This window comes from Elephas maximus, chromosome 2, assembly GCF_024166365.1.
Source record: "Elephas maximus indicus isolate mEleMax1 chromosome 2, mEleMax1 primary haplotype, whole genome shotgun sequence".
Classification (NCBI taxonomy): Eukaryota; Metazoa; Chordata; class Mammalia; order Proboscidea; family Elephantidae; genus Elephas; species Elephas maximus.
In genome coordinates, this window is record NC_064820.1 from 42602898 (window position 1) to 42626637 (window position 23740).

At 36.5% G+C, this 23740-nt stretch overlaps 1 protein-coding gene across 4 annotated transcripts in view; it reads right to left on the reverse strand.

Annotated features, from left to right (window-relative positions):
• The window catches only part of CPLANE1 (ciliogenesis and planar polarity effector complex subunit 1), a 182258-nt gene that overhangs the window by 76962 nt on the left and 81556 nt on the right, over positions 1–23740 (reverse strand). For all 4 annotated transcript variants that reach the window (XM_049862496.1, XM_049862491.1, XM_049862506.1 and 1 more), the window contains 4 exons: positions 14049–14215; positions 12275–12407; positions 11344–11398; positions 4020–4124 (listed from right to left, as the gene is read on the reverse strand). In XM_049862496.1, coding sequence (XP_049718453.1) covers positions 4020–4124; positions 11344–11398; positions 12275–12407; positions 14049–14215 — 460 coding nt within the window. The remainder of the gene's footprint in view (positions 1–4019; positions 4125–11343; positions 11399–12274; positions 12408–14048; positions 14216–23740) is intronic.

Here is a 23740-nt window from a genome sequence, read left to right on the forward strand (position 1 = left end):
AAGTGGGAGTAGGGAGTGAGATGTATGTAAACTTATATGTGACAGACTGATTGGATTTGTAAACGTTCACTTGAAGCTTAATAAAAGTTATTATAAAAAAAAAAAATGTATTTGCTGAAAATCTAAGCAGAAGTTTCATAGGTATAAATAAATTAAAACAAATTCTACTCTATTCTAAGGACAATTTACTCTAGAGTAATGCATAACTGAATGCAGACTGACTAAGACTACTGCTTTCCCTATATGAATAATTAACAAAACAATAAAGTATCTAAATTATGTCAAGAAAATGGTATAATTTCCTATTTCCATCTCAGATATATATTAACTCACGTTGTTTATAAGAATATCAATAGACAAATTTTTAAGAAATTAACTCAACTAAAAATTTTCCACTTTCAACACTTTTTACTAATAGATTTATTGAGATACATATAATTCTCACCCATTAAAAGGGTACAATTCAGTGGTTTTTGGTATATTCACAGAGCCATAGCTAAATTTTACCCCTTAAAATGTTTTAACATCTAAATCTTACAAAATTCATTTGCTTCTGATTCAAAAGTAAAATAAAATGTTACAGGAGGGGTCAGCAGACAGCTTAACCCTATGCCTCCTGTCCTAGGACTCTGATTATATTCCTCACATTTTATCTTTAATAAAGAATTACTTTTAAATTTCATATGCAAAATATAACTCATTGTCATATGAAGTACTGGAAACTTGGCAACAAAGCTTGAGTTTAAACCAATGTCAACCAAAAACATGAAAAAAGGAAAGTGAAAATACTTAAGTTATCATTCTTTTCCATTATATCAATTCATTGGTTTTACTATGTTTTTAATAAGGGGTGGTGGCTTCTGTTTTGGAATCATGCAGACGTGATGTTTAATAAGTCGTGCTGATCTCAGAAAAAAATAAAATCACACCTGATGTAGAAGTGATTTGATTTTTACCACATTCAGAAACAACTTCTTGAGAAGCAGCTTCCTTATCTTGTACTAAAATTAAAAGATTTAAGGTAAAAAAGAGAAAATAGAAAATGAAAAAGAATATCACAAATACAATAAAAATTTAAGCATATGAGTGCAGGTAATTAGATATTGTGCATAAAAGGAGGCAGAAATGTGTGACAGTTTAACAATTTAATTTTAAATAACTAATAGGATAACCTCAGTCTACTATTGCTTATATCCTGGGTCTGATTACCTGGATGAATAACAGAATTAAAAGACCGCCCAACAGCAAAGGCAAAGGACCTCCAAGGCTTTCTCAAAGACATACTCAGAGAAAGTGCACGTAACAATGTTTCTCCAATGTGCACTCATCAGTGACATCAAAAAAACAACTTATACATGCTTAACCTCCTTCAGAAAGAAATGTAAATGAAAAGAACAGTGAGATTCCATTTTTTAAACCTACCATATGACAAAAATAAAAAAAAGTTAGCTAAATCATCATGATGAAAAGAAAAGGCTCTTATGCAGGAAAATACTCACTGAAGCATTAGTTACAGGAGGAAAAAAAAAAACTGTCACCTGCCTACTATGTTGAACAATAAGGAATTAGTTAAATATTTTATAGCACAACTAACAGAAGCAATATGCTTACAAAGTACTTTTCGATGACACGGGGAAATGTTTTTAATAAACAGAAGTCAAAATGTAAAGCATAGGATACAAAATATAGGTACCCTTGGTTATCCAAATCTAATCCACTCCTGAAAATCTGCTGGACAGTGAGTTTTCAGCCACCAGGAGACTTTATTGTATTCTTTTAAGTGGGAAAAAAAAAAAAAAAAGTTGTCCCAATCCACCCATTTTCCCAAATATCATTAAACTACTCTTCCACACCTCAATAACCACCACCAAGGATTACTACATAATATAAAGCATTTTAACATGACTTCTAAATTCACATTTATTTACCTCATTAGTTTGTATGCAACGTGCAACAATACTGAACACATCAGATATGAACTATCTTCAACACTGCAACAAACATGTACTACGATATAAATAAATCATGAAACATATTAAAGATATAATCTAACATGAAAGTGTCCCAAAATACCTGAAAAAAAGTAAACACTGGGACCTATGAAGGGTTAAACTCTCAGAGACAACCTAGGGAAGATGGCAATAACAATCTGGATGGTGAGAATTCAGATACTGAGGGACGCCTGCATGACTTACCATATCTAACTATGTAAAATGCACAAAAAATTTTTTAAAATTTTAATGCGGTATAATTTTGATTATTTTTCATCTTTTTCCTATGTTCTCTGATCCCAATATACTACCATGAACATATTTTTTAAACATACCAATAAATACTATTTTAAAATACAGTATCATTAGAGAGGTTTTCGAAAGCACTTATAAGGTTCCACACATAGTTAAGAGAAACTGTTTACTAAATAGCACAAAAAGAATCACTAAGAGACAACGGGCAGACCACTATTCAAGATGCTACTCAATGTCCACAGGAAAAATCCCAAATAACAGATCCTCTAAAACTTATTTCATCTTCTCTTGGACACAGTTACATATACTAAGCCCAATCTAGTCCTCTTCCTAGCTCAACTCCACTAGCCACAGTCCCAACCCTCTCAGCCGTAGGCTGTCAATTTCAGTGCAGGAAAGTAATGGCATAAACCAAACCAAACCAAACCCACTGCCGTTTGAGTAGATTCCGACTCATAGCGACCCTACGGGACAGAGCAGAACTGCCTCGTAGAGTTTCCAAGGAGGGCCTGGCGGATTCAAACTGCTGACCTTTTGGTTAGCAGCTGTAGCACCCAACCACTACGCCACCAGGGTTTCCAATTAATGTCACGGAAGGCCCAAATTCAAAACATTATTTCCATTTGGCTTGAGGTGTATTCTATGGCATTTTTTAATTAAAAATCTCTACTCTATTTTACTTAATTTATCATTAAACATAATTTAAAATTTCTAAAGTATATACAGTCATACCCCCATGCTTCACTTTATTGCACTTTGCAGATACTCTGCTTTTCACGAATTGAAGGTTTGTGGTAACCTTGCATCGAGCAAGTCTATTGGTGCCATTTTTCCAATAGCATGTGCTCACTTCGTGTCTCTGTGTCACATTTTGGTAATTTTCACAATATTTCAAACTTTTTCATTATTATTATATGTTATGGTGATCTGTGATAAGTGATTTTTGATGTAACTATTGTAATTTTTGGGGGGTGCCAAGAACTACACCCACATAAGACAACAAATTTAATTGATAAATGTTGTGTGTGTTCTGACTGCTCCCCTGACCGACTGTTCCCCTGTCTCTCTTCCTCTCCTCAAGCCTCCCTATTCCCTGACACACAACAATATTGAAATCAGGCCAATTAATAACCCCCTAATGGCCTCTAAAGTATTCAAGTAAAAGGAAGAGTCGCACATCTCTCAGTTTAAATCAAAAGCTACAAATGATTAAGTTTAGCGAGGAAGGCATGCCAGAAGCTGAGACAGGCCAAAAGCTAGGCCTCTTGCACCAGTTAGCCAAATTGTAAAGGAAAAGTTCTTGAAGGAAATTAAAACTGCTACTTCAGTGAACACCTTCAGCAACTACCACCCTAATCAGTCAGCAGCCATCAGCATGGAGGCAAGACCCTCCACGAGCAAAGAGATTATGACTTGCTGAAGGCCCAGATGATTAGCATTTTTTAACAATAAAGTATTTTTTTAATTAAAGTATATGCATTTTTTAAGACATAATGCTATTATTGCACACTTAACAGACTAAAGTAGAGTGTATATATAACTTTTACATGGACTTGAATACTAAAAAAGTCATGTGACTTGCTTTATTGCAGTATTGGCTTTACTATGGTGGTCTGGGACCGAACTCACCATATCTCCAAGGTATGCCTATATCAGGACTGGGGACAAGAACCTGGGATGAGAAACTAATATATAATTTAAAATTCCCTTAAAGGAAATTTCATATATCTTAAATACTGCAAAATATTCTTTAAACAAAAGCAGGCTTTTTACCTGGGTCTGTATTTGTACTTGCATCCTGACTCTCTACAGCTTTCTTCCTTACGGAGGCCATGAAATGCAATCCAGCTGAAGTAGTAATGTCACGTTGCAGCATTTCTTAAATATAATAACAAAAAATTGGGAAATCACTGAGAAGCAAACATTATTTCAGGGGCCCACCTGAGTCAAGGGAAGTAGAAGTATGAGGTGTCAGGGCGTCATCAAAGGGACTTCGTGAAGGAGGTGGTATTTAAGGTGTTTCAAAGGTAGTTCAGTGCAATCAAAACTAAAATTGTGGAGGACTCTGTACGCCCAGTGTAGAAACCCAGACGTTCTTCTGGCTAATGACGATCCATTAAAAGGTGTTAAGCAGGGACGTGACATGGTAAGATCGATGTTTTAGAAAAACCAGTCACTGTATGGACATAGATTTGAGTGGAATAAACTGAAGTACGACAATCTGTTGGATGGGGCTGCTGCAATTAAGGACTTAGCAATGGTGAGGAATGGAGGAAAAAGGAAAAATTTAAGGATTACAATGGAGGTAAAATAGGCAAGACCTGGTTATTAACCAGATGAAAAGGGAAAAGGTAGGGCACAATTCAGAATAACTTAGGCTTTTGGGTTAGTTTGGTAGCAACATATACACAGAGAACGCAGGAAGACAAACTAGTTTGAGAGGGAATAATGAGTTCACACTGAACGTGCTGTGCTTGAGGCAATTTCTGCCCAAGTGGAAAACTTCATCAGGAAGTAGAATTGAAGTGGAACGTCTGTTACAAAGCCTGGGATTAGATGTGGATTTTCCTTAGAGATCACCCAGGGAGAGTAGGTACAATAAAAGCAGTATAAAACAAGTTAGGTTTTTACTTAGAAAAATAGGGGTAAATATTAAGGTAACCACAAAGAGGTCTCACAATTCCATAATTCAAAATAGAAACCAAGAAGAACATAATGACTCAGTAAACATAAATTCAACTACTATGAAAATGAGGAACACACAATTTGCAAAGAAAAACTTCTCAGCACAAAAAAGTGGAAAAATGAAATTCTCAACAACACACACAAAAAGGCATCAAAATGACAGCACTAAACTCATACTTATCTATAATTGCGCTGATTGTAAACAGACTAAATGTACCAATAAAGACACAGAGAGTCTCAGACTGGATAAAGAAACACGATCTGTCTATATGCTGCCTACAAGAGACACACCTTAGACTTAGAGACACAAACTAAAACTCAGAGGATGGAAAAAATATATCAAGCAAGCAACAATCAAAAAAGAGCAGGAGTGGCAATACTAATTTCTGAGAAAATAGACTTTAAAGTTAAATCCATCACAAAGGATAAAGGACACTACATAATGATTAAAGGGACAACTGACCAGGAAGATATAACCATATTAAATATTTATGCACCCAATGACAGGGCTGCAAGATACATAAAACAAACTTTAACAGAACTGAAAAGTGAGATAGACACCTCCACAATTATAGTAGGAGACTTCAACACACCACTTTCGGAGAAGGACAGGACTTCCAGTAAGAAGCTCAATAGAGACACAGAAGATCTAATGGCTACAATCAACCAACTTGACCTTATATACGTATACAGAACACTCCACCCAAGAGCTGCAAAGTATACTTTTTTTTCTAGTGCGCACGGAACGTTCTCTAGAACAGATCACATATTAGGTCATAAAACAAACCTTTGCAGAACCCAAAATATCGAAATATTACAAAGCATCTTCTCAGACCACAAGGCCATAAAAGTGGAAATCAATAATAGAAAAATCAGGGAAAAGAAATCAAATACATGGAAACAGAACAATACCCTGCTCAAAAAAGACTGGGTTACAGAAGACATTAAGAAGGGAATAAAGAAATTCATAGACTGCAATGAGAATGAAAATACTTCCTATCAAAACCTCTGGGACACAGCAAAAGCAGTGCTCAGAGGTCAATTTATATTGATAAAGGCACACATACATAAAGGAGAAAGAGCCAAAATCAGAGAACTGTCCCTACAACTTGAACAAATAGAAAGCGAGCAACAAAAGAATCTATCAGGCACCAGAAGAAAACAAATAATAAAAATTAGAGTTGAACTAAATGAACTCGAGAACAGAGAAACAATTGAAAGGATTAACAAAGCCAAAAGCTGGTTCTTTGAAAAACTTAACAAAATTGATAAACCTTTAGCCAGGCTGACTAAAGAAATACAGGAAAGTAAACAAATAGCCCGAAAAAGAAATGAGATGGGCCATATCACAACAGAACCCAACTGAAATTAAAAGAATCATATCATATTACTACAAAAAATTGTACTCTAACAAATTTGCAAACCTAGAAAAAAATGGACGAATTCCTAGAAAAACACTACCTACCTTTTTTTTTTTTTTTTTACCTAAACTAACACAATCAGAAGTAGAACAACTAAATAGACCCATAACAAAAAAAGAGATTGAAAAGGTAATCAAAAAACTCCCAACAAAAAAAAGCCCTGGCCCAGATGGCTTCACTGCAGAGTTCTACCAAACTTTCAGAGAAGAGTTAACACCACTACTACTAAAGGTACTTCAAAGCATAGAAAATGATGGAATACTACCTAACTCGTTCTATGAAGCCACCATATCCCTAATACGAAAAACCAGATAAAGACACCATAAAAAAAGAAAATTACAGACCTATATCCCTCATGAACATAGATGCAAAAATCCTCAACAAAATTCTAGCCAATAGAATTCAACAACATATCAAAAAAATAATCCACCACGACCAAGTGGGATTTATACCAGGTATGCAAGGTTGGTTCAATATTAGAAAAACCATTAATGTAATCCACCATATAAATAAAACAGAAGACAAAAAGCACATGATCTTATCAATTGATGCAGAAAAGGCATTTAACAAAGTCCAAAAGCCATTCATGATAAAAACTCCCAGCAAAATAGGAACTGAAGGAAAATAAAGGGCATCTATACAAAGCCAACACCCAACATCATTCTAAATGGAGAGACCCTGAAAGCATTTCCCTTGAGAACTGGAACCAGACAAGGATGCCCTTTATCATTGCTCTTATTCAACATTGTGCTAGAGGTCCTAGCCAGATCAATTAGGCTAGACAAAGAAATAAAGGGCATCCGGATTGGCAAGGAAGAAGTAAAATTATCTCTATTTGCGGATGACATGATCTTATACACAGAAAACCCTATGGAATCCTCCAGTAAACTACTCAAACTAATAGAAGAGTTTGGCAGAGTCTCAGGTTACAAGATAAACATACAAAAATCACTTGGATTCCTCTATATCAACAAAAAGAACATCGAAGAGGAAATCGCCATATCAATACCATTCACAGTAGCCCCCAAAAAGATAAAATACTTAGGAATAAATCTTACCAAAGATGTAAAAGATCTATACAAAGAAAACTACAAAGTACTAGTGCAAGAAACTAAAAGGGACCTACATAAGTGGAAAAACATACCTTGCTCATGGACAGAAGACTTAACATAGTAAAAATGTCCATTCTACCAAAAGCCATCTATACATACAATGCACTTCCGATCCAAATTCCAATCCCATTTTTGAAAGTGATGGAGAAACAAATCACCAACTTCATATGGAAGGGAAAGAAGCCCCGGATGAGTAAAGCATTACTGAAAAGGCAGAAGAAAGTGGGAGGCCTCACTCTGCCTGATTTTAGAACCTATTATACAGGCACAGTAGCCAAAACAGCCTGGTATGGGTACAACAACAGGCACATAGACCAATGGAACAGAATTGAGAACCCAGATATAAATCCATCCACATAGAAGCAGCTGATATTTGAAAAAGGCCCAGTGTCAGTTAATTGGGGAAAAGACAGTCTTTTTAACAAATGGTGCTGGCATAACTGGATATCCATTTGCAAAAAAATGAAACAGGACCCATACCTCACACCATGCCCAAAAACTAACTCCAAGTGGATCAAAGACCTAAACATAAAGACTAAAATGATAAAGATCATGGAAGAAAAAATAGGGACAACGTTAGGAGCCCTAATACAAGGCATAAACAGAATACAAAACATTACCAAAAACGATGAAGAGAAACCAGATAACTAGGAGCTCCTAAAAATCAAACACCTATGCTCATCTAAAGACTTCACCAAAAGAGTAAAAAGACCACTTACAGACTGGGAAAAAATTTTCAGCTATGACATCTCCGACCAGCGCCTGATCTCTAAAATCTATATGATTCTGTTAAAACTCAACCACAAAAAGACAAACAACCCAATCAAAAAGTGGGCAAAGGATATGAACACACACTTCACTAAAGAAGATATTCAGGCGGCTAACAGATACATGAGAAAATACTCTCGATCATTAGCCATTAGAGAAATGCAAATTAAAACTACGATGAGATTCCATCTCACTCCAACAAGGCTGGCATTAATCCAAAAAACACAAAATAATAAATGTTGGAGAGGCTGCGGAGAGACTGGAACTCTTATACACTGCTGGTGGGAATATGAAATGGTACAACCACTCTGGAAATCTATCTGGCGTTTCCTTAAAAAGTTAGAACTACCATGCAACCCAGATATCCCACTCCTCGGAATATATCCCAGAGAAATAAGAGCCTTTACACAAACAGATATATGCACACCCATGTTTACTGCAGCACTGTTTATAATAGCAAAAAGATGGAAGCAACCAAGGTGTCCATCAACGGATGAATGGATAAATAAATTATGGTATATTCACACAATGGAATGCTACGTATCGATAAAGATCAGTGATGAATCTGTGAAACATCTCATAACATGGAGGAACCTGGAAGGCATTATGCTGAGTGAAATTAGTCAGATGCAAAAGGACAAATATTGTATAAGACAACTATTATAAGATCTTCAGAAATAGTATAAACTGAGAAGAACACATTCTTTTGTGGTTACGAGATGGGGGAGGGAGGGAGTGTGGGAGAGGGTTATTTACTGATTAGATAGTAGATAAGAACTACTTTTGTTGAAGGGAAGGACAACAGTCAACACAGGGAAGGTCAGTTCAACTGGACTGGACCAAAAGCAAAGAAGTTTCCTGAATAAACTGCTTCGAAGGTCAGCGGAGCAAGGGCAGGGGTTTGGGGACTATGGCTTCAGGGGACATCTAAGTCAATTGGCAAAATAAATTCTATTAAGAAAACATTCTGCATCCCACTTAGAAGTGTGGTGTCTGGGGTCTTAAACGCTAACAAGTGGCCATCTAAGATGCATCAATTGGTCTCAACCCACCTGGATCAAAGGAGAATGAACAACACCAAGGTCACACGATAACTATGAGCCCAAGAGACAGAAAGGGCCACATGAACCAGAGACTTACATCATCCTGAGACCAGAAGAACTAGATGGTGCCTGGCCACAACTGATGACTGCCCTGACAGGGAGCACAACAGAGAAGCCCTGAGGGAGCAGGAGAACAGTGGCTGCAGACCCCAAATTCTCATAAAAGACCAGACTTAATGGTCTGACTGAGACTAGAAGAATGCCAGCGGTCATGGTCCAAAAACCTTCTCTTGGCCCAGGACAGGAACCATTCCAGAAGACAACTCATCAGACATGGATTGGACTGGACAGTGGGTTGGAGAGAGATGCTGATGAGGAGTGAGCTACTTGTATCAGGTAGACACTTGAGACTGTGTTGGCATCTCCTGTCTAGAGGGGAGACGGGAGGGTAGAGGGGGTTAGAAACTGGCAAAACGGTTACGAAAGGAGAGACTGGAAGGAGGGAGCAGGCTGACTCATTAGGGGGAGAGTAAATGGAAGTATGTAGTAAGGTGTATATAAGTTTATATGTGAGAGACTGACTTGATTTGTAACCTTTCATTTAAAGCACAATAAAAATTATTTAAAAAAAAGAGTATAAAATATAGCACATTCTTTGGGAAACTATATAATCGTTTAAAATGACATTATAGAAGAATTATCCGATGCTATGAAAAGATACCTACCTTAATACTGGTATGTAAAAATAAGTAAGTTATAAATGGGTACAAGAGCTGTTATTTTATAAATATCCCTATACAGATATATATGTATTTGCAGATATATGTATGTAAGAATATTCATAAAATCAAGCTCTCTGGAATATTTACACTGGTTTTTCTCTAGACATAATAATTATGGGAGATTTTAATTTTTCTTTCTTTTCTCTATTTGTATTTTCTAAATCCTCCTCAACAACCATGTATTACCTCTACAAAGAGAAAATTCTTATTAAAAGTGAGAAGAAAGTGGTTGTAAAACAAATGAGTGGTAAAGAGGAATGCCGGATGGATTAGGAAGCTGAGAGGCTGAAGCCAAGCAGTCATGTAGGAGATGACTGCTTGGTTTAGGCATGCAGAGACCTGATGCTGGGCAGGGACACTCAGAAATGAAGGGACCAGGTTGAGGACAATGTGTGTGAAGGAGGGAATGGAGCTGAGGGATAAGTCAGGGCTGACTTTCAAGGTAAAAGTGGCAAATCTGGAGAACGGCCGTATCACTAACAGGAAAATTCCAATTTAAAATTTGGATACGCTGAATTTAAAGTGAAAGTCGAACAGAAATATGAAAGAAGAGAAAGACAGTATGTGTACTTTTAACATTATCAAAAAAATCTGAGAGCTGAGGTCATGGGGGCAAACGGCTCCACAAGTTCAAGAGTTTAAGTGAGTATGAGTGTGTGTGTATATGTGTCAGAAAGACAATTATTTAGGGGAAAGCTTAGGAAATGAGTACATTCAGGGAATATAAAATAAATTGATCATTTCAAGAAAGGAAATAATTTCTTAGCTGTAAACAAGCTCACTTTTCTGAACTGATTCCTGTATTTTTAATGAGCATGCATTTTCTACGAAAGATTTAACCCTAGGCTTGTTCTTCTAGACCTTTAGACCTTATATATCAGTAGTGATTCTAATTGACTAAAATGCTCTATATGCTGTAGATGCCAGCAAACCTTTTCTGCAACGGGACAGACATTAAATATTTTAGGGCTTTGTGGGCCATATGGTCTGTCTTAACTACACAACTCTGCTGCAGTGTGAAAGCACCACAGACAATGCAGAAACAAATGGGCATGGCTGTGTTTCAATAAAACGTGATTTATAAAACAGGCATGGGCTGGATCTGGCCTGGAGGCCATAGTTTGCCAACCATTGCTCTATTTGGATAACACATCAAAACACATATACACATAATCTTGTCAAAGATAACATGAAAATAATTCAGTCTCATTTTTATATCATACACAGTTCTAGAAAGCTGATTTTAACTTGAACCTAAATGTTACATTAATCATGCATGTACATACCAAAAGGAATATCAAAGTCATCCAAAGGCTGGGAGCCACAGTGTTCTTGCTGCTCCTAAAGGAATCCCCAAATGATTAATCCATAATTAACTCAAAGACATTTATTATTTTGGAAAAGAAATATTCAACAAAAAATATTTAATAGGCATGAAGTTTTTTACTTCTCAAGCAAAAGTTGTTACTATAATTCAAAAAAAAAATTAAACTTCTATTATTTATTCTATCAAAGTAACTTGACAAAAGAGTTCACTAATTGAACAAGTCAAACAATAGAGCATTACCAATTTAATGCAAAGTTACTAGGTTACTGTGTATAATTTTCCCCTTGCAGAGTAGTTTTGATACTCAAATAGTAATCCCATCTTATCAAAATCTTTCATTGACTAAACAAACATCTCTGCCAAGTGCCTACAGAAATGCTCTTAGGAATTACTAAAAAAAGTATGCTTTTGAAAATCCATGTTAAAAAAAACATAAATCTATTGTTATAAAAATAGCTAAATAAACTGTCAGCAAATTTAGAAAGAATATTTGAAAAGACTTTAATTAAAATATAGATTATAGTGAAAAACAAAATTCGCTTTGGGAATTCCTAGAGGTACTTCAAAGGGACAGGTAAAACTACAATAAAAGCCCAAATAGCAAACCATATGCATAAAATGGGGGCGTAGACAGAAAAAACAAAGAGATTTCAAATACAAAAAAGTCACAAAGGCAGATGCTCTGAACCGAAGTTGTTAAATTTGTCATCAAGCTGCCTCTCGCATTTGCAATTAAACGTCCACTGTTCCATGGAGGGATGTAGAAGGGACTGATATATTTAATGATATAAAAGATTCTTCGGACCGCAATCAGAAGCTTCCAGCAATCAGAAGACAACATCACCCCAAAGACATCCTGACTCGGGGAACGGGCTGTAATTTTACTGTACCTTGGGTTTGATAACCACCTCTGAATCATTATCATTAATGATGGAATCCTCTGGTTGGAAAGTCACACTTGGTTTTTTCCTCAGTTTCTCTGAACCTTTTTCTTGCAGCTCTTTCTCAGCTCGTCTTCTTTGCCTGTTAAAAACAATTGTATAAAACAAACTTTTACTATTACAAACATGTTTTTCATTTGTACCATGCTAAAGGGAGACAGTTATCAAAATAAAGTTAATATATTATTATAAACAGAATTTAATTAGAAAACTATTCCTTTAGAATACAAGCAAACATAATTTAAACAAAAAAAGAATCAAGAAAACATGAAATTTATTTCTAGCTCCCTACTCCTGAACTGACTATTCTGTGTTAGTCACAGGAATCACCCATCAGGTCCACATCTTTTGGGTGACTTTTAAACTCCTTATTCTGCAGATTTTAAGCTGGCCCCAGAAACCCTACTGGATACCTTCATTTTCCTAGGGAAAAATTAAACACACTTAGTCACCTCAACCAAATCCCATCAAGATGGAAAGAGGTCCCAAAAACTTAAGGGGAAGACTTACTTTGAGGAGGGAATACCTGGAATATATGAAAAAAGGAACCATTTCTGGAAAGACAGCACTGATAGTAGAATTTACAGTCTGATAAATGAAATTTTTTAAGTATTTTCAAGACTCAATAATAACCTATCAGTCAATACATGCACTGAACATTATGAACAAAACACTATAATAAGCATTCTACATCAGAAGTCAAAGACTTGCTGTTTTTCTCCTTTATCTTTTTTTTTCAAATAGCTTTATTTTTTGTTGTTGAGAATATACACAGAACATACACCAATTCAACAACTCCACCTGTACAATTCAGTGACACTGACCGCATTCTTCGGGCTGTGCAAGCATTCTCGCCCTCCTTTTCCAAATTGTTCCTTTCTCATTAACATAACTCACTGCCCCCTAAATTTCCTGTCTAATTTTTTGAGTTGCTATTGTCAACTTGATCCCATATAGATAGATCTTAAAATAGCACAATGCTCAAGCAGACATTCTTTACTAGTTAAGTTAAACTGTTATTTGGTTTTAAGAAGACTTTAGGGGATATTTTTTGTTTAGAGTTTAAAGATTATCTCAGGGCAATAGTTTTGGGGATTCATCCAGCCTCAATGGCTCCAAGAAAGTCTGTATTCCATGGGAATTTGAAATTCTGTTCTGTGTTTTCTCCTTTTGATCAGGATTGGTCTATAGAATCTTTCATCAAAACATTCAGTAATGGTAGCCGGGTACCATCCAGTCCTTCTGGTCTCATGGCGAAGACAGCCTTGTTTTTTTACACATACATTTCTTATTGCCCTGAAACAATTTCCATCACCTAGCCTCAGACTTACTATGAGACTGGAAAATATGATAAAATGAATAATTATTTCAATGAACTGGATAATACATATAATGTTGCTTGAGATAACAAATATTTGTGCTGCAAAAGAAAGATTGTCATCCTGTATAGAAAAATGTAAAGGTATCTTTCAGTTTATAAACGGCAGGAAGTTATTCTTAATAGAATGGAAAAAATAATAGTATTTGCCTCATAATATAGGAATTTTCTTCATTACAAGATATGGTCAAATGCATGACACTTAACAAGGAAACTGAATATGCAATTATGTATAAGCTGGAAGGGTGAACCAGAAAACTTCCATCTTTATGATTATATGGCTGTAACTAATAAAGAACTGACTGGTGTATGATATTCTCAAATAAAATTTCACTCAAAACATGCCTTTTTTTATTGTCCTTTTCTTGTCTTATTTCAGACGAGTCCATTTTGACATTTAGAAGCGGAATTTGTCCAGGATCCACTTTTCCAAATAAGTTATGTGTTAGTCTCTGTTGGCTTTGTTTAAATGCAATGAGGTTTTCAAGTGGGATAAGCTGTGGTTTTTTATACTACAAGAAATAAACAAAGCATAGTAATTAAAAACTGCAAACCTGAATCACATAATATGTTAACAAAAAGTTAAGAAAAAAATTTCCTTAAACTAAAATGTGCAAGAGATAGAACAAATTGATTTAGACTGGTAATAGGAGCATCCAGATCTTAAAAAATAAGTGGTTTCAGCGTGCTGAGAGCTTTAGCTAAGTTACCCCACTTCAGAAATTAAGCCTGAAGTCCTACTATTAATTTCTTTCTCATATTACAAAGCTTCCTTCTGAGATTACATTCAACACGGTGGCCTAATCAGATGCACCATGCCATCCTTCTACAGCAAAGACCCAAGAAGCAAACTGTAACAGATACAGATGACAATCCTGGAACCCTGAGCATCAAATGAAAGTATACAGAATTAGATCAAGCACTGACTGGAAAAAGAAACTGGATGACAGCAGTGAACAGGGAGAAATATGGAGCGGAGGTGGCCCAGCAGCTGATCTAGCACAGCAGGGACACTTTGAGACAAAGCCAGCAGCAACCCTGGGTGAGGAACATAGGAAGACAACATCATAGAACTCCCAATAGGAGACAGAGAAACTGTAAAAACATACCCAGAGTGAAGCAAGGTGATGAGGACATTAACTGGAGCTAAGGAGGGAAAGTAGAGGAAGGAGGATGAGAGCTTCAGGGGTCCTGGTGAACACAGAGCAGGGAGGAATCAGGTCCCAGAGACAGCGCAACTCACCAGTGGCAGTACCTGACTGGTAAGGCAGGTGGTGAACATGGGGCAATAGACAAGCACCCCCCTTTTTTTCTTTTTCTCTCCCCCATCCCTGGCTACCTGCCATACCCCTCCCCTGCTAAAAAGAGCACCTGTGTGATCCCCAGCCACCAGCCCTGCTCCTCCCCAGCTGGAAAAAAATCCCTGTGTGGCCCATGGCCACGTGCAATGCCCCTCCCCCACCAAAGAGAATGCTTGCTCTCATATATCAAAACAAAACGAAAATTATAAATGAATAAAACAACAGCTTGATGCCTCAGAGACAGCAGACGATATCAAATAAAAAAAAAAAAAAACATAAGATGGCTCAAACAAGTTACCAAAATAAAGGAGCAGAACACCTTCCTAAGAAAGACATGGTAATGGAACTGCCTGATAAGGAATTCAAAAGGCTTATATATAGGGTCCTCAAAGATATCAAAGAAAACACAGACAAAATGCCTGAAGAATTCAGGAAAACAATACAAGAAAAAAATGACATTAAACAGACAATTAGAAATCATACAAAAACAGCAACTAGAAATCCAGAAGATTAACAATAAAATATCAGAAATAGACAACTCAAAGGACAGAGAAGTAGAATCGAAACAATGGAGAAAAGAATTAGCAAAATAGAGGGACAGTCCCTTGATAACCATTTTTTTTCGAGAAACAATCAGAGCAAAGAATGGAAAAAAAATATATAGAAAGTCTAAGAGGTATGTGGGACACTCTGAAGAGGAATAATTTATGTGTGATTGTAATCCCAGAGCAGAAGGAGACCAAAAATAACACAGACTTTTTGAAGATCTGCTGGACAAAAACTTCCCCAGTATCATGAAAGACAAGAAGATTTCCTTCTAAGGAGCTCAACGAACCCCATACGAAATAAAGCTCAAAAAGAATGTCATCGAGACATATCATAATCAAACTTTCCAAGTCCAAAGATAAAGAGAGAATTCTGAGAGCAGCTTGGGAAAAACAAGATTCCAATAAGACTAAACTCTGATTTCTCAGCAGAAACCATGCAGGCAAGAAGGCAATGGGATGACATATTTAACACACTAAAAGAAAATAATTGCCAACCAAGAATGACATACCCAGTAAAATTGTCTCTCAAATAGAATGAGAAAATTATGACATTCTCACACCAGAAGATAAGCTAGATAACTGGGATCTTCTAAAAATTAAACACTTATGTTCATCAAAAGACTTTACAAAAAGAGTAAAAAGAGAACCTATAGACCGGAAAATTTTTTTTGGCTATGGTAAATCCAACAAAAGTCTAATCTCTAAAATCTACAGGAAAATCTTGTACCTCTACAACAAAAAGATGAATAATCTAATTTTAAAATGGGCAAAGGAACAGACATTTCACGAAAGAAGACATTCAGGCAGCTAACAGATGCATGAGGAAATGCTCGTGATCACTAGCCATTAGGGAAATAAAACTTAAAACTACAATGAGATACTATATCTCACCCCAACACTACTGGTACAAGATAAAAAAAAACAGGAAATAACAAATCTTGGAAAGGTTGCAGGGAGACTGAAACTCTTATGCACTGCTGGTAGGAATGTAAAATGGTACAATCATTTTGGAAAATGATCTGGCGTTTCCTTAAAAAGCTAGAAATAGAAATATCATACAATCCAGCAATCCCAGACCTAAAAATAAATCCTGGAGAAATAAGAGCTGTTATACGAATAGACATATGCACACCCATGTTCACTGCAGCATTATTCACAAGAGCAAAAAGATGGAAACAACCTGAGCGTCCATCAACAGATGAACAGATAAACACACTATGCTAAAAAACACACAATGGAATATTACGCAGCGATAAAGAACAATGACGAATCTGTGAAACACCTCACAGCATGGATGAATCTAGAGGACATTACACTGAGTGAAATAAGTCAATCACAAAAGGACAAATACTGTATGAGACCAATTATAAAGACTTATGAAAAGGTTTACACATAGAAAGAAACAATCTTTAATGGTCACGAGGGAGGGGAGTGGTGGGAAGGGAAAACACTAGCTACACAATAAAAAAGTGGTAACTTTGGCAAAGGTTAAGAGTACACATTACTGGGGAAGCCACCACAACCAGACCAAGGCAAAGTCATAGAAGCTTCACAGACACATCCAAACTCCCATAGGGATCAAGTTACTGTGCTGAAGGCTGGGGACCACGGTCTTGAGGAACACATAGCTCAATCGGCATAACATATTTTTTAAAGAAAATGTTCTATATTCTACATTGGTGAGTAGCAGCTGAGGTCCTAAAAGCTTGTGAGTGGCCATCTAAGATATGATTACTGGTCCCACCCCTTCTGGGGCAAATGACAATGAAGAAAACCAAAGACACAAGGGAAAGAGTAGTCCAAAGGACTAACCGACCACAACTACCACAGCCTCCACCAGACTGAGTCCAGCACAATGAAATGGTGCCCGGCTACAACCACCAACTGCTCTGACAGGGATCACAATAGAAGGTCCCAGACAGAGCTGGAGAATAACATAGAACAAAATTCTAACTCACAAAAAAAGATCAGGCTTACTGTCTGACAGAGACTAGAGAAAACCCGAGAGTTGGGCCCCCAAAAACCCTTTTAACTCAGTACTGAAGTCACAGCTGAGGTTCACCCTTCAGCCAAAGATTAGACAGGCCCACAAAACAAACAATAACACACACAGCTCAACCATGTATACAAGACTAAATGGGCACACCAGCCCAAGTGCAAGGATGAGAAGACAGGAGAGCTAGACAAATGAAAATGGGAAACCCACGATCAAGAAGGGGAGAGTGTTGACACATCATGGGGTTGGCAATCAATGTCACAAAACAATATTTGTATTAATTGTTTAATGAGAAACTAATTTGCTCCATAAATCTTCAGCTAACGCACGATAATAAAAATAAATTAGGACATTTTCAGATAACAGAAATTAAGGGACTCTGTAAAAACCAGATTATCCTTACAAGAAACATTAAAGGGAGTCCTTCAGATAGAGAACAAATGACATCAGGCAACAACCTGAGAGTAAGTCACCCGATGACATCACCAAGATGCCAACTGAGGTAGAGAAATCTCAAAAATAAAATAAAGCTACAGAACCAAAAACAAGGAACCAGAAATGTCAATCTGTAAGCAACGACAACTTCAAAACAAAAGAAGGGTGGTAAATGGTGTAGACACTGAACTTCCATATGGAGAGGAAGTTATGGAAATATCAAGAAATAACAGACTTTTAAACTTAGGAAAACAAAGGTAAACATCAGAGTAACTAAAAAGAAAGTTAATAACCTACTCACCAAAATAAAGAAGAAAACACAAAATCGAAAACAATGAAGGAAATGAAAATACATAAACAAAAAAAACTCAGCACAGAAAAATTAAGTGGAACAAAGACAATGGCAACACCACAACAAAATGCATAACAAAATAACAACAGTAAATTCATACCTGTCAATAATCACACTGAATGTAAAGGGTTTAAATGCACAGTCAAGAGACACAGTGAGAAGACAGGAAAAAAAAAAACATGACCCATCAATATGTTGCCTACGAGAGACATACGTTAGACACAAAGACATCAATAAGTTAAAAATCAAAAAATGGAAAAAATGTATCATGGAAACAGTAACCACAAAAGAGCAGGAGTTAACCCAGAACTGAGACCATTCCCGAAGCCCAGTCTTCAGACTAAGATGAGACTGGACCATAAAACAAAATAATACTCACGAACAGTGTGCTTCTTAGTTAAAGCAGATACATGAGACCAAATGGGTAGTTCCTCTTCAGAGGCAGGATAATAGGGCAGGAAGGGACAAGAACAGATTGAATGGACACAAGAAACCCAGGTTGGAAAGGGGGAGTGTGCTGTCACATTATAGGGATTACACTAGTGTCATATAACAATATGTGTATAGATTTTTGTATGAGAGATGAAGTTGAGCTGTAAACTTTCACCTAAACCACAATTTAAAAAAAAAAAAAAAAGAGCAGGAGTATCAATATTAATCTCAGAAAAAGTAGACTTTAAATCAAAATCCATCATAAGAGACAAGGAGGGGCATAGTACAAGATTAAAGGGACAATCCACAAAGAAGACACAACCATAATATCTATGTACCCAAAGACAGAGCTCCAAAATACATAAAACAAACTTTAATAGCATTGAAAAGAGAAATTCACAATTCCACAACAATAGTAGGAGACTTTAACACACTACTTTCAATGAAGGACAGAATAGAAAGAAACTAAACAAAGATACAGAGGATCTAAATAACACAAACAACTTGACCTCAAAGATATATACTGAACATTCTACCCATCAACAGCACAGTACACATTCTTCTCCAACATACATGGATCATTCTCCAGAACAGACCATATTTTAGGCCACAATGCAAGCCTCAATAAATTCAAAAACATCAAAATAATACAAACATCTCCTCAGACCACATGCTATAAAAACTATCCATAATAAGAAAATCCTGAAATCAATAACAGGAAAAACGGAGTGGGGGATGGGGTGGGAGGAAGAAACACATGGAAACTGAATAACGCCTTGCTGAAAAACCATTGGGTAATAGAAAAAATCAAAAAGTAAATAAAAAATTCCTTAGAAACAAATCAGAATGAAAACAACATACCAAAACCTTTGAGACACAGCAAAAGCAGTGCTCAGAGGTCAATCTATAGTAATAAACACACATAAAAGGGCAAAAATCAATATTTAAATCCTACAACTTGAACAAATATAAAAAGAGCAGTAAAAGAAGTCACGAGAAAGGGCCACATGAACCAGAGACTTACATCATCCTGAGACCAGAAGAACTAGATGGTGCCCGGCCACAACCGATGACTGCCCTGCCAGGGAGCACAACAGAAAACCCCTGAGGGAGCAGGAGATCAGTGGGATGCAGACCCCAAATTCTCATAAAAAGACCAGACTTAATGGTCTGGCCAAGACTAGAGGAATCCTGGCGGTCATGGTCCCCAAACCTTCTGTTGGCTCAGGACAGGAACCATTCCCGAAGACAACTCATCAGACATGGAAGGGACTGGACAATGGGTTGGAGAGAGATGATGATGAAGAGTGAGCTACTTGTATCAGGTGGACACTTGAGACTGTGTTGGCATCTCCTGTCTGGAGGGGAGATAGGAGGGTAGAGAGGGTTAGAAACTGGCAAAATTGTCACGAAAGGAGAGACTGGAAAGGCTGACTCATTAGGGGGAGATTAAGTGGGAGTATGGAGTAAGGTATATATAAGCTTATATGTGACAGACTGACTTGATTTGTAAACGTTCACTTAAAGCTCAATAAAAACTAAAAAAAAAAAAAAAAGAAGACAAATGAGACTATGTGGGCAGGTCCTGTCTGGAGGGGGGATGAGAAGGCAGAGGCAGACAGAAGCTGGCTGAATGGACACAGAAATATATGGCGGAGAGAAGCAGTGCACTGTCTCATTAGGGGCAGAGCAACTAGGATTATATAGCAAGGTGTATAAAAACTTTTGTATGAGAGGCTGACTTGATTTGTAAACTTTCACTTAAAGCACAATAAAAAAGGTTTTAGTTTAAAAAAAAAAAAAGTCACCAAAAAAAGGAAATAACAAAGATTAGAGGAGAAATAAATGAAATAGAAAACAGAAAATCAATAAAAAAGAATCAACAAGACTAGAATTTGGTTCTTTGAGAGGATCAATAAAATAGACCAACCACTGGCCAAATGACAAAGGAAAAGAATGAGAAGATGCAAATAACCAAAATAACACATGAGATGGGTGACATTACAACGAAACCAACTAAGATAAAAAGGCTCATAACAGAATAGTATCAAAAACTGTACTCCAACAAATTTGGAAACCTAGAAGAAATGAATAAATTTCTAGAAACACTACCTACTTAAACTAACACAAACTGAAGTAGAATGCTTAAAAAAAAAACTCATAACAAAAAAAGAAATTGAAGAGATCATAAAAAAGAGTCCCAACAACAAAAAACCCCAAAACTTTACTGAAAATCAAAAAAACCAAACCCATTGCTACCAAGTCAATTCCGAGTCATAGGAACCCTCTAGGACAGAGTAGAACTGCCCCATAGGGTTTCCAAGGAGTGCCTGGGAGATTTGAGCTGCTGACCTTTCAGTTAGCAGCCATAGCTCTTAACCACTATGCCACCAGGGCTTCCAAAGTACAACTTAAAAAAAAAAAAAAAAAGGCCCCGGCCCAGGCAGCTTCACTGGAGAATTCTACCAAACATTCAGAGAAGAGTTGACACCAATCCTACTCAAAATACTTCAGGACATAGAAAAGAAAGGAATACTCTTGAATTCATTCTATGAAACCAGCATAACCCTGATACCAAAGCCAGGCAAAGACACCACTAAAAAAGAAAATTATAGACCAATATCCCTCATGAATATAGATGCAAAAATTCTCAACAAAATTTTAGCCACCAGAATTCAACAGCATATAAAAAAAAAATAACATACCACAATGAAATGAGATTCCTATTAGGTATGCAGGGATGGTTCAACATTAGAAAATCGATCAGTGTAATTCACCACATAAATAAAAGAATCACATGATCATCTTTATTGATGCAGAAAAGGCATTTGATAAAGTCCAACACACACTCTTGATAAAAACTCTCAGCAAAATGGGAAAAGAAGGGAAATTTCTCAACATAAGTAAGGCCATATATACAAAACCAACAGCCAAAATTATTCTCAATGGAGAGAGACTGAAAGGTTTCCCCTTGAGAACAGGTACTAGTCAAGTACGCCCTTTATCACCACTCTTATTCAATATTGTACTGGAAGTCCTAGCTAGAGCAACAAGGCAAAATAGGAAAATAAAAGGCATCCAAATCGGTAAGGAAGAAGTAAAACTATTCCTGTTTGCAGATGACATGATCCTATACATAGAAAATTCCAGAGACTACAAGAAAGCTACTGGAACTAATAGAAGGATTTAGCAAGGTGGCAGGGTATGAGATTAACATACAAAAATCAGTCAGATTCCTCTACACTAACCAAGAGAACTCCAAAAATACTTGGGAATAAACCTAACTAAGGAATGTAAAAGACTTACACAAAGAAAACTACAAAACACTACAGCAAGAAACTAAAAGACCTGCATAAATGGAAAAACATGCCACACTCATGGATAAGAAGACAATGTGAAGATGACAATACTACCAAAAACAATCTACAGGTATAATGTAACCCCAAACCAAATTCCAACAACATTCTTTAACAAAAAGGAAAAACTAATCACCAACTTTATACAGACAAGAAAGAGGCACCAGATAAGTAAAGAACTATTGAAGAAGAACAAAGTAGGAGGCTTCACACTCCCAGATCTCAGAACCTACTATATAGCCATGGTAGCCAAAACAGCCTGGTATTGGTATGACAACAGACACATACACCAATGGAACAGAATTGAGAACTCAGAAGTAAATCCATCCACCTAGGGACAGTTAATCTTAAACAAAGGGTTGAAATCCATTAAATGGGAAAGAGATAGTCTCTTTAACAAATGGTGCTGGCAAAACTGGATATTCATTTGCAGAAAAATTAAACAGGATTCATACCTCACACCATACACAAAAACTAACTCAGGATGGACTAAAGACCTAAATGTAAAACCTAAAACTATATCATAAAAGAAAAAATAGAGGAAAATCTAGAAGCCCTAATTTAAGGCATAAACACTACCAAATATAACTAAAAAAAAAGCACAAACAGCAGAAGACAAATTAGACAATTGGGACCTCCTGAAAATCAAATACTTACGCTCATCAAAAGACTGTTCCAAAAAGGTAAAAAGAGAACCCATAGACTGGAACAAAATTTTTGGCTACGATATATCTGACAAGGCTCTAATCTCCAAAATTTATTTAAAAAACTCCAACATCTCAACAACAAAAAGATGAACAACCCAATTAAAAAATGGGCAAAGAACATGAACAGACACTTCATCAAAGAAAACATCCAGGCAACCAACAAATACATGAAGAGATGCTCAGGATCATGAGCCATTACAGAGATGAAATCAAAACAATAATGAGATACCACATCAAGCCAGTAAAAATGGCACTGATCAAAGAAACAAAACAACAAATGTTGGACAGGCTGTGGAGAGACTGGAACTCTCAGACACTGCTGGATGGGAACGCAATATGGTACAACCCCTATGGAATACGATATGGCACTTCCTCCAAAAGCTACCAATAGAAACACCATATGATCCAGCAATCCCAATCCTAGGTATATATCCTAGAGAAGTAAGAGCCACCACATGAATAGACATATGCACACCCAGGTTCATTACAGCATTATTTACAATAGCAAAAAGATGGAAACACTCTAAGTGCTCATCAATGGATGAATGGATAAACTGTGGTATATACACACAATGGAATACTATGCAATGTTAAAGAATAATGTCAAATCCACAAAACATCTCACAGCATGGATGAACCTGGAAGACAATATGCTGAGTGAAATGACAAGTAATGTTTGAGACCACTATCATAAAAAGTCAAGAAAAAGTTTTCATACAGACAGAAACAAACTTAGGAATGGGCGGGGGGAGGGAAAGCCACTAACTAGATAGGAGACACATATTAACATTAGTGAAAGGAGAGATAATACACAACATGGAGGAAATCAGCACAGCATAATGAAGGTAAAGGAAGACACTGAAAGATACACAACAGTAAAAGGCAACAACGGTAAATACTAATACATATA